This window comes from Bos mutus, chromosome 5 (genome assembly GCF_027580195.1).
Source record: "Bos mutus isolate GX-2022 chromosome 5, NWIPB_WYAK_1.1, whole genome shotgun sequence".
Lineage (NCBI taxonomy): Eukaryota > Metazoa > Chordata > Mammalia > Artiodactyla > Bovidae > Bos > Bos mutus.
In genome coordinates this window covers 93,312,855-93,333,713 of record NC_091621.1, presented here as the reverse complement: position 1 = coordinate 93,333,713, position 20,859 = coordinate 93,312,855, and the positions used below count along the sequence as shown (strand labels likewise).

Sequence of the window (20,859 nt, the reverse complement as noted above, 5' to 3'; positions counted from 1 at the left end):
GGTGGCAGAGGATGAGATGGTTAGATAGCATCACCAACTCAATGGACATGAATCTAAGCAATCTTAGGGAGACAGTCAAGGACAGGGAAACCTGGCATGCTGCAGTCTGTGGGGTTGCAAAGATCAGACGTGACTTAGAAACTGAACAGTAACAACAATAATTCAGGAATCCACAAAGATTAAAACAAACAAACAAACAAACAAACATTTCTAAACTTTAAAATCAAATTCCACATAGAGCCAAGATTTACTTATGAGTATTCACTGGGGCCCATACCTCTGGGTGCCACTTAAAAGTGGTGAGAGATTTAAGAGTGGGAATAAAAACTCCTGAAATCATCCCAGAAAGACATGATGGGACCTTTTACTGGGGCAGTAACTAGGAAAATGGGCTTCCCCAGTGGCTCAGTGGTAAAGAATCTGCCTGCAAATGCAGGAAACCCAGGTTCAATCCCTAGGTCAAGAAGAGACCCTGGAGAAGGGCATGCCAACCCCTTCCAGCATTCTTGCCTGGAGAATCCCATGGACAGATGAGCCTTTTGGGCTACAGTCTACAGGGTCACAAAGAGTAAGATACAACTCAAGCGACTTCACACACAACTAGGGAAGTAGAGAGAAGTGAAAAGATACCCAAATTTAATTAAACATAAAACCTACAGTATTTGATGATGGGTGGGTTGCAGATCATAAAATCACAGGGAGGGAACAGGAATAGAGCAAGATCAGAAGATTCAAAAATCTCAAGAAATCATGGTACTCCTCAAAGAGGATCCCCAGAAATGCAGCATCTATAGAACAGCACAGAGGGTTGGAGACTCTATTTGAGAAGATCAAATACCCAACCTTCAAAAAGAGGAAGAAGTACTTGAAAATGCAACCTGAGTGAGCACAAAGAACACACTGAAGCAACAGTGTTCATGAGAAGACATCAGTCCAAAGACATCACGTCAGGTGTGAGCAGGCACAGCAGCAGAACCTCTGGCTGTGCTGGTCCAATCATCCTGTCAAGTGTCACGATCCCATGGGCCCCTCAAACTGCAGTTTGGCCACTTGAATTTTCCCACAGTAGAAGATTTTATTGTTTTCAGCTTGAGGTAGGCCTTAGAATCTAAAACAAGAATCCTAGGGGGAAAGGCATAGAAGGGATGAGAGACACAGGCAGTTCTGTTACCTTCACGTCTGGTCTTTGCCTCCGACCTTCCTCCAGAGAATTTAAGCCAGAAGTATTTCCTAGTCTTATATTACCCCCATTCATCCACCATTCCTTTTTATCTGAAATCTACTCCCCACTCCCTACCCCACGCTGTCCTGAGTAAGTAAAAAGATGATGTCTTCAGCCCTTTGGCAGATTCAGGCATGGGGCCCACTATGAACCGGTCTCAAGCCTAGCTCTCTGGCCAAAACACAGAACCCTCAACTTCGTGAAGAACAAGAATTCCAGGACTCCAAATGGAGGCTGACACTGTAGACTTCAGATTTTAGCACTAGGCTCTGATTTACAGAACAGTTTATCAATTGAGACTTCTGACTGATCCCTTAAAGACACTGTGAAAATAGTGCCTATGTTTAGGATATTCTTTCCTGTTTTTATGTACAATGGTAGTTTGCTAACTTTCCAGGTGTATGGTTGTCTGTCAAATAAATATATCCCCAAATATTAAGCTTTCTCCTTGTGATTGACATTTGGGTTGTCTCTTGTTCTTGTTTAGTCACTAAGTCATGTCTGACTCTTTGAGACCCCATGGACTCTAGCCCACCAGGCTCCAATATTCATAGAATTTCCCATGCAAGAATACCAGGGTAGGTTCCATCTCCTTGTCCAGAGATGTACCCAAATCAGGGATCCAACCTGTGACTTCTGCACTGCAGGGGAATTTTAGTGACTGTAATTACAGACTTAGGATTCCAAAGAAAACTGGCTTTGCTGTTGTTTAGTCACTAAGTTGTATCTGACTCTTTGTGACCCCATGCACTGTAGTCCACCAGGGTCCACTTTTCATGGAATTTTCCAGGCAAAAATAGTTTAAGTTATTATAAACAGTGTTGCAATAAACATTATTTGACACATTAAAAAATACAGTGTAACAAGTGAAGAGTATTTCAACCTACCATGCTACTTTGCTCATAGACAGCTAAAGATTTTTAATTTCATTTATTTTTGGCTGCACTGTGTCTTTGTTGCTGCATGCAGGCTTTCTCTACCTGTGGTGCAAGAGCTTCTCATTGTGGTGGCTTCTCTTATTGGAGAGCACAGGATCTAGAGTACACGGGCTCAGTAGTTGCGGCGCACAGGTTTAGCTGCCCTGAGGCATGAGGAATCTTCCCAGACCAGGGATCAAACCCACGTCCCTGCATTGGCAGGCAGATTCTTAGCCACTGAACCACTAGGGAAGACTGCCAGCTAAAGATTTTATTTTCAACATACTCATTAAGGGAAAGGGAATGGCTTCCCACTCCAGTATTCTTGTCAGGAGAATTCCAGGACAGAGGAGCCTGGTGGGCTATACATCCATGGGGTTGAGAGCAAAACCACTCTTTGGGCTTCCCAAGAGGCTCAGATGGTAAAGAATCCACCTGTAGTGCAGGAGACCTGGGTTCGATCTCTGGGTCAGGAAGCTCCCTGGGAGAAAGCAATGGGTACCCATTCCAGTATTCTTGCCTGGAGAATCCCATGGATAGAGGAGACTGGCAGGCTACAGTCCATGGGGTGGCAAAGAGTTGGAGACAACTGAGCGACTAAGCACATACTCATAAAATGACCACGAGTGTGACCAACATTTTCTTATATATGGCTACATAAATATAAAATTTGACATTATTTAGAGTAAGAGAATGTTTGCCTTCTGCTCATATTAGTAAAATTAATAAATTAAATATGTTAATTTTAATTAATATTCCATTCAGACACATGAACAATATAATATTATCAGCTAAATTAAAACAGCTTCAGTGAAAATACATACAAGAAAATTCACTCCAGGGCTACTTGTAACAGAAAAAACTGACAGTAAAATAACTGGTTACGTCTATAATGGCACATCCATGCAGAAGTGTGTTATGCAACTACTAACAGGAATTTGGAAGATCGGCAAGTACTCCTGTGGCAAAATCTCCTGGTGTGGGAAAAAAGCAGGCGGTGTTAGCATGTACATACAGTACGTACTGTATGCCATGCCTATCTCAGGAGAGGAGGAGGATACATTCACATTTTATATGCCTGGCAGATACCTGGAGGCTTTCAACAGAAAGTGTAAATAAGTCATCTCAAGGGAGTGGAACTAGAGGACTAGCAAAAAAGAAGAAATGCTCACTGTATATGTTTAACATTATTTCCCTTTTATTTCACGCATTTTGTACCACATATGTGTATGTCTCCCTGTCACAAACAATAAAAAGTTTACTTTCTGAGTCAATTAGTGTAATGTAGAAGGAGACCTATAAGGAAATGTACATATTTGTATAAGAACATTTGACAAGGACTTCTAGTGTTACTGAGCCAGACAGAGCCTAAGTTTTGGTTGCTATTGCTGTTGGCTAATTCAGCATTGTCATTAAGAGTCAGAACACTACCTTTATCTTACAGAGAAAAGAGTCACTGCCAAGCCTTCATCATTTTTAATAATGTGGAAAAAATTTCTACAAAGCTCTATTACAAACATTTTTACATGTATTCTATAATATTCTAAATCAAACCATTATTTTTTCTTCTTTTTCTTCATTTTTTTTAAATTGGAGGTAATTGCTTTATACACAGCATATTAAAAAGCAGAGACATTACTTTGCCAACAAAGATCCATTTAGTCAAGGCTATGATTTTTCCAGTAGTCATGTATGGATATGAGAGTTGGACTATAAAGAAAGCTGAGTGCCAAAGAATTGAGGCTTTTGAACTGTGGTGATGGAGAATACTCTTGAGAGTTCCTTGAACTTCAAGAAGATCCAACCAGTCCATCCTAAAAGAAATCAGTTTGAGTAAACTCTGGGAGTTGGTGATGGACAGGGAGGCCTGGAATGCTGCAGTCCATGGGGTCGCAAAGAGTCAGACACAACTGAGCGACTGAACTGAACTGCTTCGCAATATTGTGATGGTTTCTGCCATTCATCAACATGAATCAGCCATTGGTATACATATGTCCCCTCCCACTAGAACCTTCCTCCCACCCCATTCCAACCTTCCAGGTTATGACAGAGCACCACACTGAGCTCCCTGCATGTCATACAGCAAATATGCACTGGCTAATTCTACAGATGGTAGGTATATGTTTCAATGTGACATTCATTCGTTCTGACCTTTCCATACTCCACTGTGTCCACAAGTCTGTTCTCTGTGTTTATGTCTTTACTGCTGCCCTGCAAAAATTAGTACTATTTTTTAGATTCCACATATGTGTGTTAATATACAATATTTGTTCTTCATTTTCTGATTTACTTCACTCTAGAGTGAAAAGTTGGCTTAAAGCTCAACATTCAGAAAACGAAGATCATGGCATCTGGTCCCATCACTTCATGGGAAATAGATGGAGAAACAGTGGAAACAGTGTCAGACTTTATTTTTTGGGCTCCAAAATCACTGCTGATGGTGACTGCAGCCATGAAATTAAAAGACGCTTACTCCTTGGAAGGAAAGTTATGACCAACCTAGATAGCATATTCAAAAGCAGAGACATTACTTTGCCAACAAAGGTCTGTCTAGTCAAGGCTATGGTTTTTCCAGTGGTCATGCATGGATGTGAGAGTTGGACTGTGAAGAAAGCTGAGCACCGAAGAATTGATGCTTTTGAAGTGTGGTGTTGGAGAAGACTCTTGAGAGTTCCTTGGACTGTAAGGAGATCCAACCAGTCCATTCTAAAGGAGATCAGTCCCAAATGTTCTTTGGAAGGACTGATATTAAAGCTCAAACTCCAATACTTTGGACACCTCATGCGAAGAGTTGACTCATTGGAAAAGACTCTGATGCTGGGAGGGATTGTGGGCAAGAGGAGAAGGGGAGGACAGAGGACGAGATGGTTGGATGGCATCACCGAATCAATGGACATGAGTTTGGGTGAACTCCAGGAGTTGATGATGGACAGGTAGGCCTGGCATGCTGCAATGCATGGGGTCGCAAAGAGTCGGACACGACTGAGCGACTGAACTGAACTGAACTGATATAACACACTAGAGGTTCATTTACCTCATTGGAACTGATTAAAATTTGGTTTTTTACGGCTAAATAATATTCCACTGTATATATGCACCACAACGTCTTTATCCTTTCATCTGCCAATGGACATCTAGATTGCTTCCATGTCCTGGCTATTGTAAATAGTGTTGCAATGAACACCAGGGTACACGTGTCTTTCAGAATTGTGGTTTTCTCAGGGTACTGCTGTCCATGGGGTCACAAAGAGTCGGACACGACTGAGTAACTGAACTGAACTGAACAGGGTATATGCCCAGTAGTGGGACTGCCACATCACATTGCTAGTTTTTTTAAGAAATCTCCATACTGCTCTCTATAGTGGTTATATCAATTTACATTCCCATCAACTGTACAAGAGGATTTCCGCCCCCTGCCACACACCATTTTCTCTATATTCACACCAGCATTTATTGTTTAGATTTTTTGATGATGGAGAATCTGACCAGAGGTGACACCTCATTGTAGTTTTGATTTGTTTTTCTCTAATAATAAGCAATTTTGAACATTTTTTCATGTGTTTATTAGCCACCTGCATAGCTTCTTTGGAGAAATGTCTGTTGACATCTTCTGCCCATTTTTTGATTAGGTTGTTTGTTTTTCTAATGTTGAGCTGTATGAGCTGCTTTTATATTTTGGCCATTAATCCTCTCTCAGTTGCTTCATTTGCAATTAATTTCTCCCATTCTGAGAGTTGTCTTTTCATCTTCCTTACAGTTTCCTTTGCTGAAACAACTGTCTTTTTAATAAGCAAGCTCAGAATCAGATAAAAGAGATACAGACTGTACCATAAAATACCAGGAAATAAATCAGTTTAAACAATAACTGATAATAATTAAAATACATAGAAAAGTTTCTCTTCAGTATTATAATTCTTTATAGTGACATCTGTGTTCTAGATTTACAGCTATGTTTTTAGATTAAGTGTAATTAGATCAGCACTGTGTCAATGGGACCATGCAGTTAAAATGAGGTATCATGATTCACCTACTGGAAGCTACTCATATCACAGACACTATAATCAGAAAAAAATTAGAAATAAACGTGGAGCTCAAACTCTGGAAGAACATTTAGATATCATCTAGTCCTTCAATTTATAGATTAAATAAGTGAGTTTCAGAGAAGTTACACAGTTAGCTAAACGCAAAAACCAGATTCCTCATTCAGTGTCAGAGATAATGGATTCTAAACCACATTACAAACCTAATCTTCAAGGTCCTAATAAATATCACTATTATATTCTTATTATATGCATTAATGAAGACAAAAGTTGTACAAATTACTGAAAATCCACATAAGGCCTAATATATGTACAGGAATAATTCATACCTCTATAGAAGCTAATCATTTTAGTCCTCATTAATTAAGTTGACTTCAGAAAAAATAAAGGTGAGTTAAAAGTCTAGGGAGGTAAGAAAAAAATACAAGAGCAAAAAGAAGCTAACTGGCAACCTTCCATTCAAACACCCAGTGTAACAATATTACAAAATTACTACACTACAATTGAAATCCAGTCGATGTCCTGGCAAAAAATATCCAATTTGGATATAAAGTAGAAGCAATTCAAAGTTCTCAAACATCACCAATACTGCCTATTATAATACAGTAGGTGAACATGTAATAAGTCATCTTCAAATTTTACCTCAAAGATAGATCAGACCAATAAATTCAGTTAATATTTACTATCCCTGTGTGTAAACCACAGATTAATCTGAAAGAAAATATCACAACTTTTTATCAAACAAAAAATGTGTGGACTCAGGTTCTGAGTTCTTATAGATGCGTAACACAGATTCTACTGGAAAAACAGGGTTAGCAAGGAGAGTAATGGGATATTAATAAAAGAACCGATTTGTTGTCCTAGGTTTTCCTGGCCAGGAGAATGGAGAATGGAAAAACTGAACCATGAAATCAAAAAGGCATCTGTCTTCCAGGTTTCTTTCTGCCAATGTCTTGAGAAAAATGTTTGAACTTTCCTGTTGGCTTTGTATGCAAATAGCTCCAGATGCAAAGTGAACCACATCTAAGTTATTCGGTTCAACATCTGCTGGTCCAACTCCCATTATTCCTTCTAAAGAGTCAGCTTGTGAAAGACAGTTTAGTTGCTTCCTATATACACTGTTTTGAAGGAGCTAATTTGGATTAAAGTATCTATCTGGACCATGTGCTTTTACCTTTGATGGTCAATGCATTCTAATGTGGTCTGTGTAGCACTGCAAGGAACTTGGAAACATATTGGAAAGGACAGTATTCAAGGTTTTGCCTTGGACCTCACCTTCTAGGCAATTTGCATTTATACGGTTAAGAGTAAAAAAGTGCAGTCATTTGCCTCTGAAACAGCACCACCCACATTGAATACAACGGCATCGTGATGATACTTTCTGACCTAATATACTTTTCATGCAACCTCTATCATAGATTTGAAGCTAAAGTTATTTATAAAAGCACTTGCCAGTACTAACATTACATTTCACAGAACATCTCGTCCTTTGAGATGACTCGTTTCATATGGTATCACTGAAAGTGGCATAAGCTGGTCCATGGCACATGGCACTTTGTGTCAGATATACACTATATTTTCAAACGTGATAAATGAGTATATTAGCGAATGAATGAACAAACAAGTTAAATAATTTAAATAAACATCATGGATTCTGTAACTTTGAGTCTGCTGAATTCAGAAAGCATCATCAAAAATATACAAAAGCCAAACTAAGACTAACAGTCTAATGTTCTTAGAGTTCGCAAGGTCAAGTAAAGATAAAATCCTTCCTTCAAAAGAGTATGGTAGGAAAGGTAATCTGCAATGAAGGTAAAAGTGGAGTATATGTCTACACGTGTGTGTGTGTGTGTGTGTGTGTATACATTTGCATTTGTATAAAGGAACACAAACATATATATATCAAAAGCTAGACATTCATTTCGAAGATAGACATTCATTTCAAAAAGTTACTTTACTAAAAAGCAGAGTATTACCAGTCTTCTAAAAACTTACAAAAGACAGTTAATTGCTCAAAAATGATTTTGAAAAAATAGATTCCTCAGCCAAAAATTTGTTTTTCTAAAAAGTATAGTTCTTAAAAGAAGCCAATTCAAAAACTTACTGATATCATATGATATGCAAAATCTGGAATGACTTTTCTTTGGGAAAACATTAGAAAAATAATATTTTAAAAAGGAGGTAAAAGCACTGGATACTATTATTATTGCTTCTATACTCCTACTATCTTGAACTAAAATTTAGCCTAACTGATGCTGTCCTCTACTGTTACCTGCCAACACACTGTAGGACCAGGAGAGAAAATTAGAATAGAAAAATACCTAAATAGCTGTTCACTTTCTGAGAATCTGTGGCTACTCTTGTTAATCATTATCCCCAGGTTATTTGTCTAAATGGGGAATGACCAGGAAAGTTAGCTGAGCTCCAGACGAAACAACTTGTTAACCATCCTTGAATAATTATCTAAGATTTCCAGGTGTTTTTTTCTAGATTACTATAATTTTTAAGGAAAACTTAAGTTTGCCTTCCTTTAACTTGCAATTGACAGGCGATTTAAATAGTCTCAAAGAATTAAAATAATCAAAAAGAGTTACTTGAAAGTAAATCTGCTCTACTCATTATCAAGAAACAATTACCAAGCACTGTTCATTAGCAAGGCACAATGCTATACTAGGTAATTAGGATTCAAAAAAACTTTAAAACATAGTCCCTGCCCTCCAAGGCTTAGACTAAAGTAGACATGCAGAGATGAATGTCATATTGAAAAACTGGTATTTTTAAAAGTATTAGTACACCAATGTCCAAGGCAGCATTATTTACAATAGCCAAAGGAAGCAATTAAGTGTCCATGGACAAATGAACACATAAACAAAATGTAGTCGGTACATACACTGGAATATTATTTAGGCTTAGAAAGGCAGGAAATTCTGATGCATGCTACTGCATGGATGAAACTTGAGAATGTATCATGCTAAAGTAACATAAACTGGTCACAAAAAGGAAAATACTAGATGATTCTATTTATATGAGATATCCAGAGTAGTCAAATCCATAGAGATAGAAAGTAGAATGGGAGTTGACAGAGGCTGAGGGGAGGAGAAATTGGGTAGTTATTGTTTAATGGCTAAAGAGTTTCAGTTTTACAAATGAAAAAGTTCTAGAGATAGTTGCACAACAATATAAATATAACTAAAAATACTGAATTGGACGCAAAACTGATTAATATGGTGGAGAAAGGGATAAATTGGGAAATTGGGATTGATGTATATGTACTACTATATATAAAATAGGTGAGTAATAAGAACCTACTGTATACCATAGGAAACTCTATTCATTACTCTGCAATGATTTATATGGGAACAGAATCTAAAAAAGAGTGGATATATCAATATGTATATGTATAATTGATCTGCTTTGCTGTACGGCAGAAACTAACACAACACTGTAGATCAAATATATTCCAATAAATCATTAATTCAGTTCAGTTCAGCCACTCAGTCGTGTCTGACTCTTTGCGACCCCATGGACTGCAGCATGCCAGGCCTCCCTGTCCATCACCAACTCCTGGAGTTTACTCGAACTCATGTCCATTGAGTCGGTGATGCCATCCAACCATCTCATCCTCTGTCATCCCCTTCTCCTCCTGCCTTCAATCTTTCCCAGCATCAGAGTCTTTTCAAATGAGTCAGTTCTTTTTTAAAATTGTGGTTAAATACATATAATGAAAAATATTCCATTTTTATTATTTATAAATTTTAAAAGGCACAGGTATATGACAAGGGCCAAGGAAATGAGACAGAAAAAACATGATACAGTAGCTCAGACCAAGAAGCAATTATGAGAAATGGAACAAATTCAGTGAGAACTGTACTTTTTTTTTTACAAGAAAAATAAGAAGTAAGCAGACAGGGGATGAGGGCAGGTATGACAACCAGAAGCAATGGCAAACAGTAGCAGACATCATCTAGAAACATAATGTAGATCACAGTTTGATTCATAGGCTTCAAACAACAGCCAGGGAGACAAGCTAGAGGGTAAGGCTATGAAGGAGAGAGGAAAATGCTTGAGGCAATTCTTCTCACTGAATAGCAGTATAACACTAGTCGTTCGGTCATGTCTGACTTTTTGTGACCCCATGGACTGTAGCCCGCCAGGCTCTTCTGTCCATGGGATTCTCTAGGCATACTGGAGTGGGTTGCCATTTCCTCCTCCAGGGGACCTTTGCAACTGTACATAAATGAGACTTCATTAATGTGCATTAGAGGATACCCCAGGTTAACCTGTTACAGAAAACTCTCTTGAGTCTTTAAATTTTATACCAATTCTCACTGAATAACTTTTACTGAAATGAGGCAATATTCATCACAGTTTTACTAAAAGTAAAGGCAAGAAGAAAAAAGGAAATTCATAATTTCATATTCATTCACATCCTACATTCTCCAACTCCTATGATTAAGGAAGTGCATAGAACTGCTGCTGCTGCTGCTCAGTCACTTCAGTCGTGTCTGACTCTGTGCGACCCCATAGATGGCAGCCCACCAGGCTCCCCTGTCCCTGGGATTCTCCAGGCAAGAACACTGGAGTGGGTTGCCATTTCCTTTTCCAATGCATGAAAGTGAAAAGTGAAAGTGAAGCCACTCAGTGGTGTCTGACCCTCAGCGACCCCATGGACTGCAGTCTTCCAGGCTCCTCTGTCCATGGGATTTTCCAGGCAAGAGTACTGGAGTGGGGTGCCATTGCCTTCTTCAGTGCATAGAGATATATCACTAATTAGCTGCCTCAGCATAAGGAGGGATGGGCCTAGAGATAATAATCTGTGTGAAGAAGCAACATGTGCATTTCATTTACTCTGCAATTTTTAAATTTTATTATCAGCACTGCACATAATCCAGTATTTTAAAAGATCCCACTAAGTAAATGATGCTAATATTACAGAAAAATCCATGTCCCTAGGTACCTCCTTTGATTGACAGTATTGAAGGCTAAAACAGATCGTCTCAGAGGCAAATTATCCCAGTTGCTATAAGGAAATCATCCTCTAACTGACCGCCAGCCCTATAGCAGACTAATCACTAGGCACACTAGGCCAACTCACTCACTATTTACAAAACCATTTGAAATGTTCTATGTCTGATATTTGTGTTGCACTATTCCATACTCTCCTTATTTCTCAAGTCTCTTTTTTTCCTCCTGTTCCCTAACTATGGGCATCTAAATTTCTCTGCTTAACTCCATTCTTTCTATATGCGGCTTCCCACTCTGATCTCCTACAACTTCAACTGTCATATCAGCGGGAAAACCCCCAAATCAAGACCTCCAGTCCATCTTTCTCCTGAACTCTAGGTACTTTAAATAAACATGTCTAAGACAAATTAATTAAGACCTCGTACTGTCCCAAACCAACTCTTTTAAATTCTCTATTTCTTTCATGGTAATACTATCCTTTTTAGAACCAAGTCTTGTAACCTTAAAAATCAACTCTGACTCCTCCTTCACCCAAACATGCAATCAGTCAGACAGACAGTCCTGCTGATGCTTTTCTCAAAAGACAGAGTTCCTGACAATATGCTGAAACAAGAACCTGAAAGTCTAGATTTCATGCCTAAACATATTTATCTGTATCAGACTCCAAAACTTTCATAAGCTATCATTTCATTATCTGAACAATGGGAAGAATGCAGCTGCCCTACCTAATTCACAATAAACAAATACATAATGGCGTGCTGAAAATCCTCAACCATTATGTAAATATATTATCTAGTCTTCCTACCCCCCTCCTGCTCTCACCCTAGTCAAGTCATTTATTCAGTTACTTATTCATTCATTCACTCATTTTTTTCTTTAATTATAGGACCAAGTACAATCCAGGTACTATGTTCAGCATTTAAAACATAACAACAGAACAAACAGATGTAGCCTTACATAACTTACAGTCTAACATGAAAGTCAGAAAACAGGTACATGTAGATGGGAGAAGGTTCTCTGGGGAAACTTCCCAGAAAAAGAAAGAATAAAGTAAGAAACAATACATAAAACATACATGAGTCTATATGGCAAGGATGTGGGGGAGAGCAGCAGTAGGAAAAAGATGAACAATTTGAGGCAAAGGAAACAATACTTATACCCCTCAAACAAGAATGAGCATCCCAACAGTGCCATTCTCTTTTCCACATTTACACCTTTATTCCATGCATTTTTCTCCCTTCAAAATCTGTCTCCATTCTTATCTCTGCCTATTGAGATTAAATTCATCCTTCAAAGCCCAGATAGACGATACATAACCAGTTTCAAGGACCATACTTGACTCATTTGAGGCATGAAGTAACATTTGCTAAAGGAATGGACAACAAAATCATCATTCTTCCCAAATCACAAATCTGCTTCATGTTACATATATACACATGCTTGCCTTGTCTTTCCTTGAAGTACAGGACATGTCTGCATAGTGTCTCATGCATAAAAGGTACTCAGAAATATTTGTAAAATGAATAATTCTAATAATCTGAGACAGACCTGTTAAAGAATATTTTCATCTTTGACTCCTGACTTTACAATAATTTGGCAGAAAAAAAGAAAACACAAAATAATATTTAGACATGAATTATATTAATACTGAACATTAGGTCTTCCACAAAATACTTCTCAATAATGGAATTTATTTTTGTATTTCATTTCTTAGATGGCTTAATTCTTAATATTTTTGAATGATTTTCCTATAGAAATACTTCTAAATTTAAATACTGTGGGGGATGACAAATAATCTTTAGAATATTAAGAAGAAGTCTCTAATTAATGAACACTCTAAAAAAATTACTTGGCATCTCACCTTTCTAAAACTAAAACAAATTTGGAAATTCAAATTGCACTTTAATTTCATTTTAATGCTGATGGTATCATTTTTGGAATCATGCCTCAAGCCACCATTTCAGAATTTGTTATGCAATTCACAATTAGTTATGCAAAAAACTAGGTTAAATTTGGGTCATTCCATTTATCAGATCAAAGAAGGCAAAGTGCAAAGGTAGAAAGGTGCTTTCAAAAGAAAGACAAAAGTACTGAATAAGAAAAACATTCGAAGTTACTCTATACTACCTGCAGGAAAAGCAGCCCAAGGAATGGCAGGAGATGTAGTTTGGGTTTCCCCATTTCCACCATCAAAAATCTCTGCTGCCTGTAAAACGAAGGCAAAATTATTTTAGAAAATCTGAAAAGTAGAAATGTTATTTAAGCAATTAAGCCTCCCAATTCTACAAGCGTAATTCTCTGTAATACACTGCTGCTGCTGCTGCTGCTGCTGCTGCTGCTGAGTAGCTTCAGTAGTGTCCGACTCTGTGCGACCCCATAGACGGCAGCCCACCAGGGATTCTCCAGGCAAGAACACTGGAGTGGGTCGCCATTTCCTTCTCTGCTGTAATACGCTACACATTTTCAAATTTCCTCTGAATACTAAATTGTTTTTCAGTCTTCAGTGCTACCACCTCCAACCACTAGTCACTGCCCCCAGTGCTTGTGCTCTGTCCTTGAGTAAAATTTTCCTTCTTACTCAGATATATTTCCTGTCAATGAAATTTTATTTTACATATCCTCACAGTTTCATTTCTGAACCTGCAATATTTACCAATGTATATAAGAAAAATACATTATTTTTCTTCAAAAATAGACACTAAATCTTGTTATTTAATTATCACAAGATCAAAAAGAGATTAAAGAAACAAGATTTACCCATAGCTTTAATAATATACCAGGCTTCCCTTGTGGCTCAGCTGGTAAAGAATTCGCCTGCAATGCGGGAGACCTGGGTTGGATCTCTGGGTTGGGAAGATCCCCTGGAGAAGGGAAAGGCACCCACTCCAGTATTCTGGCCTGGAGAATTCCCTGTATAGTCCATGGGGTCACAAAGAGTCAGACACGACTGAGCATCTTTCACTTTCACTTTAATAATATACCAGCTGGACTTACCAGCATTCAACATTTAGAAAATTCCTAAACCTGACATTTAAATTAAACCCTCATTTTAAATAGTTTTAAACTATGAGACAGCCAATTACTGAATTTTGAGTTTGTGGGTAAAAGTGCAGAGTTTTCTCTCTCTTAAGTGTTCAGGTCACAGGAAAATTGCTATTGGAAAAAAAGGGCCAGAATTTCAACTTGGATTCTGCATTGAGTTGTCAGCCAAAAAGACAGTCAATTGGGCAACTGACAAGTCAATTGAGGGAATCTGCCACAGGAGTTAAGTGATGTTGAAGTGAGAGAAGCTACTCTCTACAAACTATGGAAACTGTGCTAAGTCACTTCAGTCATGTCCGACTCTGTGATCCAATGAACTGTAGCCTGCTAGGCTCCTCTGTCCGTGGGATTCTCCAGGCAAAACTACTAGAGTGAGTTGCCATGCCCTTCTCAAGGCAATCTTCCCAACCCAGGGATCAAACCCACTTTTCTTAGTCTTCTGCCATGGCAGGTGGATTATTTACCAATACTGCCCCCACTCCCGAGGCCAAGGGCAGTGGCCGGGAGGAGCAACCCCACGCCCGAGGCCAGGGGCGGTGGCCGAGAGGACCAACCCCACATCCAAGGAGCCATGGCTGAACGGGCACAGGAGGGCCTAGAGGAGCTATCCCAAGTTGAAGGTCAGGAAGGGTGGCGGTGAGGAGATACCCCTCGTCCAAGGTAAGGAGCAATGGCTGCACTTTGCTGGAGCAGCCGTGAAGAGATACCCCGTGCCCAAGGTAAGAGAAACCCGAGTAAGATGGTAGGTGTTGCAAGAGGGCATCAGAGGGAAAACACACTGAAACCATACTCACAGAAAACTAGTCAATCTAATCACACTAGGACCACAGCCTTGTCTAACTCAATGAAACTAAGCCATGCCCGTGGGGCAACCCAAGACGGGCAGGTCATGGTAGAGAGATCTGACAGAATGTGGTCCACTAGAGAAGGGAATGGCAAACCACTTCAGTATTCTTGCCTTGAGAACCCCATGAACAGTATGAAAAGGCAAAATGATAGGATACTGAAAGAGGAACTCCCCAGGTCAGTAGGTGCCCAATATGCTCCTGGAGATCAGTGGAGAAATAACTCCAGAAAGAATGAAGAGATGGAGCCAAAGCAAAAACAATACCCAGCTGTGGATGTGACTGGTGATAGAAGCAAGGTCCGATGCTGTAAAGAGCAATATTGCATAGGAACTTGGAATGTCAGGTCCATGAATCAAGGCAAATTGGAAGTGGTCAAACAAGAGATGGCAAGAGTGAATGTCGACATTCTAGGAATCAGCGAACTGAAATGGACTGGAATGGGTGAATTTAACTCAGATGACCATTATATCTACTACTGAGGGCAGGAATCCCTCAGAAGAAATGGAGTGGCCATCATGGTCAACAGGAGTCTGAAATGCAGTATTTGGATGCAATCTCAAAAACGACAGAATGATCTCTGTTCATTTCCAAGGCAAACCATTCAATATCACAGTAATCCAAGTCTATGCCCCAACCAGTAATGCTGAAGAAGCTGAAGTTGAACGGTTCTATGAAGACCTACAAGACCTTTTAGAACTAACACCCAAAAAAGATGTCCTTTTCATTATAGGGGACTGGAATGCAAAAGTAGGAAGTCAAGAAACACCTGGAGTAACAGGCAAATTTGGCCTTGGAATACGGAATGAAGCAGGGCAAAGACTAATAGAGTTTTGCCAAGAAAATGCACTGGTCATAACAAATACCCTCTTCCAACAACACAAGAGAAGACTCCTGGACATCACCAGATGGTCAACACCGAAATCAGATTGATTATATTCTTTGCAGCCAAAGATGGAGAAGCTCTATACAGTCAGCAAGAACAAGACCAGGAGCTGACTGTGACTCAGACCATGAACTCCTTATTGCCAAATTCAGACTGAAATTGAAGAAAGTAGGGAAAACCACTAGACCATTCAAGTATGACCTAAATCAAATCCCTTATGATTATACAGTGGAAATGAGAAATAGATTTAAGGGCCTAGATCTGATAGATAAGAGTGCCTGATGAACTATGGACTGAGGTTCGTGACATTATACAGGACACAGGGATCAAGACCATCGTCATGGAAAAGAAATGCAAAAAAGCAAAATGGCTGTCTGGGGAGGCCTTACAAATAGCTGTGAAAAGAAGAGAAGTGAAAAGCAAAGGAGAAAAGGAAAGATATAAACATCTGAATGCAGAGTTCCAAAGAATAGCAAGAAGAGATAAGAAAGCCTTCTTCAGCGATCAATGCAAAGAAATAGAGGAAAACAACAGAATGGGAAAGACTAGGGATCTCTTCAAGAAAATCAGAGATTCCAAAGGAACATTTCATACAAAGATGGGCTCGATAAAGGACAGAAACGGTATGGACCTAACAGAAGCAGAAGATATTAAGAAGAGATGGCAAGAATACACAGAAGAACTGGACAAAAAAGATCTTCACGACCCAGATAATCACGATGGTGTGATCACTGACCTAGAGACAGACATCCTGGAATGTGAAGTCAAGTAGGCCTTAGAAAGCATCACTATGAACAAAGCTAGTGGAGGTGATGGAATTCCAGTTGAGCTATTCCAAATCCTGAAAGATGATGCTGTGAAGTGCTGCACTCAATATGCCAGCAAATTTGGAAAACTCAGCAGTGGCCACAGGACTGGAAAAGGTCCGTTTTCATTCCAATCCCAAAGAAAAGCAATGCCAAAGAATGCTCAAACTACCGCACAATTGCACTCATCTCACACGCTAGTAAAGTAATGCTCAAAATTCTCCAAGCAAGGCTTCAGCAATATGTGAACCGTGAACTTCCTGATGTTCAAGCTGGTTTTAGAAAAGGCAGAGGAACCAGAGATCTAATTGCCAACATCCGCTGGATCATGGAAAAAGCAAGAGAATTTCAGAAAAGCATCTATTTCTGCTTTATTGACTATGCCAAAGCCTTTGACTGTGTGCATCACAATAAACTGTGGAAAATTCTGAAAGAGATGGGAATACCAAACTACCTGACCTGCCTCTTGAGAAATTTGTATGCAGGTCAGGAAGCAACAGTTAGAACTGGACATGGAACAACAGACTGGTTCCAAATAGGAAAAGGAGTTCGTCAAGGCTGTATATTGTCACCCTGCTTTTTTAACTTATATGCAGAGTACATCATGAGAAACGCTGGACTGGAAGAAACACAAGCTGGAATCAAGACTGCCGGGAGAAATATCAATAACCTCAGATATGCAGATGACACCACCCTTATGGCAGAAAGTGAAGAGGAACTCAAAAGCCTCTTGATGAAAGTGATGAAAGTGAAAGTGGAGAGTGAAAAAGTTGGCTTAAAGCTCAACATTCAGAAAACAAAGATCATGGCATTTGGTCCCATCACTTCATGGCAAATAGATGGGGAAACAGTGGAAACAGTGTCAGACTTTATTTGTCTGGGCTCCAAAATCACTGTAGATGGTGACTGCAGCCATGAAATTAAAAGACACTTACTCCTTGGAAGGAAACTTATGACCAAACTAGATAGCATATTGAAAAGCAGAGACATTACTTTGCCAACAAAGGTTCGTCTAGTCAAGGCTATGGTTTTTCCTGTGGTCATGTACAGCTGTGAGAGTTGGACTGTGAAGAAGGCTGAGCACCGAAGAATTGATGCTTCTGAACTCTGGTGTTGGAGAAGATTCTTGACAGTCCCTTGGACTGCAAGGAGATCCAACCAGTCCATTCTGAAGGAGATCAGCCCTGGGATTTCTTTGGAAGGACTGATGCTAAAGCTGAAACTCCAGTACTTTGGCCACCTCATGCGAAGAGTTGACTCATTGGAAAAGACTCTGATGCTGGGAGGGATTGGGGGCAAGAAGAGAAGGGAACAACAGAGGATAAGATGGCTGTATGGCATCACTGACTAGATGGACGTGAGTCTGAGTGAACTCCGGGAGTTGGTGATGGACAGGAAGGCCTGGCATGCTGCGATTCATGGGGTCTCAAAGAGTCGCACACGACTGAGGGACTGATCTGATCTGATCTGATCTGACCACCTGGGAAGCCCCACAAGTCATGAGGGAAGGCCAAAAAAATAAAATAAAAATACTGCATATTCCTTAACCTAGACATTCCATTTCTAAGAATTCATCCTAAACATATAATTATAAAATTTTACCCAAAAGGATGTATACCAAAAGGTTACTTAGACAATCACTGGATACAATCTAAACATTTACCAGAAACCTGATTAAATAAATCTTTTACTCATATACTGGAATTCTCTAGAATCATTAAAAATGTTTTAGAAAAAAAAAAATCTTAATAACATCTAAAATATGTTCACATAAAAAATACAGATAGTACTTGTCTATAAAAAACTATGTATTTATCTAGAAAAAAGGTAAGAAAGACAAAAAACAAATTAAAAACAAGGTTTTCGAGTGGCAATTTTTATGCATTTGGCTATTAGTCCTTTTTCAAATTTTCTGCACTAAAAATACTTCTAAAATCACAATACAATTATTTTTTAACTGTATTAAAAATCATTTCAGAATATTCCATCAATGCTTAATTCACTGACATTGATAACTGTACTGTTGTTAAGCAAAAGAATATCCTTATTCTTAGGAAATATTAACACACACTAAAGTATCTAGGAGTAAAGAAACATAATGTATTTAACTGATCTTCAAATGTCTCCTCCCAGAAAGGTTTCTATACCCAAGGATAGAAACCTTTCATATTTCTACAACAGAATGTAGAAAGAAAGAATCCCAGCAACCATAATTCAATTGGAATGGTTGGTTAGCATTGTACCTGTGTAACATTCAAAGAATAGATCCATTGAATATACACTGAAGTATAACTGTTACTCTACAGAATACTATCTACTCTTAGTTCTCTGATAAAATAAATCAAGAAACATAATAAGATTCAGTCACCCAACAACCCAAAATACTAAAGCAAATGCAGAAAGCATATCAATGTGCTAAACAAAAAGTTTTAGATGAAATGCAGAAAATAGATAAATTCATATTCTGATTATTTCCATATTAACAGAGAGCAACAGGAGAGCAACTGATCCTAACCTAAAATAAACTCATACCATTCTTTCATGACATTCAGAACACTGAATATATACTAATGTCTCATTTCTCCTATTGTAATGTCATCAATTACAGTCACTATCTTTAACAATCTCCTTTTCACAAGTTCCAAACTAGATAAAAGTCTTTCTTAAAAAAAAATCACAGAGCTCACTTGATGGTAGTTCCAGGACTTGAGCTCAGGCATCTTGACTCCTAATCCAGAGATTTTCCTGCAAGACTATACTGGCTCCATAAAAATAACTGGGTTACAAAATATTTCAATAAAATGAACACACACTGAAAAGGATTAGGGAAAAGACAGGGCTTCTTCAGTTAACAATTTCCTTACAAAGCATCCAACTAAAACCTGAGAGAATAATCTAACAACACAAACACACTAATTAGCTCTGTAAGCCACCAAAAGGTGATGTACTTAATACATTAAATCAACTCATTACAGGTATAAACATGAAAATATGTCACAGATCTTCAACACTCATCCCTCATCTCACAAGTATTTCCTAATAGACATGTATCCCAACAGAACCATCTGCTGACAATTTCTCAAATCTCTTCTTTAGTGCTTCCACCAGTAGCACTTAATTACCTCAATTTAAAACATTCCTATGGGTATGATCAAGTGTTCAATAATAATAAATCAATTTTAACTTTCAGAGGGAATATATTTTAATTTTTCTGTATTTCATTTTTTTATTCCAGAGTTACATTCAAAATGATCAAGAAAGGATCATGAACATCAATGATTAATAAAACATTTAAAACAATTAATTACATAAATAAGGTAAATAATAGCACATACCTCAAAACCACCAAAATCATCATCATCCATTCTTTAAGTGCACCTGAAAAACAAAAGACATTGAAACAGGCCACACACAGTCATTCATGTCAGAACACTTCTCTCTCTTAAGGGTATATACATTTTGATTTGGTTTTTTGATCTGTAAATTAGAACTATTTCATTTGGGTTAAGAAAATGATTTAACTAAATGCATATGCATTTTTAACACAAAAAGACTGAGATTTTTTGGACAAAATTAGCCATTCTGGCAATATTAACAATTTCTGTGACTTTTTCAGCAACCATGTATTTTGCCATTTTGTGTTGAGACGCCAGGAGTGGAAAAATATTCTTTTACATTTTAATTTGCTTTTCCCAAATTGGCACTAAGGCTCAATTCAATAATGCTTCCTGCTTTTTGCATCTATTCCTCAGTTGTCTGGCAACATCAGCACAAACTCCAGCTAAGAACAGGACTGTGGTGAATTTTTGGAAATCTGTCCCACACCACAAAGGTTCTTCCCCTGGTTTCATGGCCGAGGTTGATTTAGATTTTCAAAATTGATCAGCATTTTTGAGCTGTGGCCACAACTTCTGGAGCATTTTGATATGTGTATTTTTAGCTGAAACTGCTTTGCACTTTTGGAAAAATGTGGAGCAAGTTACTAGGCTGATCAAGATAAATCAAGTCATGTATTCATGGAGACCAGGGAAGAGAAAAACACAAGCAAATATCCAGAATACCTCTCTTCTTTACCTTTAAAATATGTAAGCGAGACAAGCAGTGGGATAATGCATGCTTTATTTTGTCTTAAATTC

At 38.5% G+C, this 20,859-nt stretch overlaps 1 protein-coding gene across 11 annotated transcripts in view; it reads right to left on the bottom strand.

Moving 5' to 3' along the window:
- The window catches only part of CCDC91 (coiled-coil domain containing 91), a 398,212-nt gene that overhangs the window by 289,847 nt on the left and 87,506 nt on the right, over positions 1-20,859 (bottom strand). For all 11 annotated transcript variants that reach the window (XR_011464286.1, XM_070371255.1, XM_070371253.1 and 8 more), the window contains 2 exons: positions 20,059-20,101; positions 13,272-13,350 (listed from right to left, as the gene is read on the bottom strand). Coding sequence is in view for 10 of the 11 variants with exons in the window: in XM_070371255.1 (XP_070227356.1) it covers positions 13,272-13,350; positions 20,059-20,088 (109 nt within the window). In the remaining variant the exon portion in view is untranslated. The remainder of the gene's footprint in view (positions 1-13,271; positions 13,351-20,058; positions 20,102-20,859) is intronic.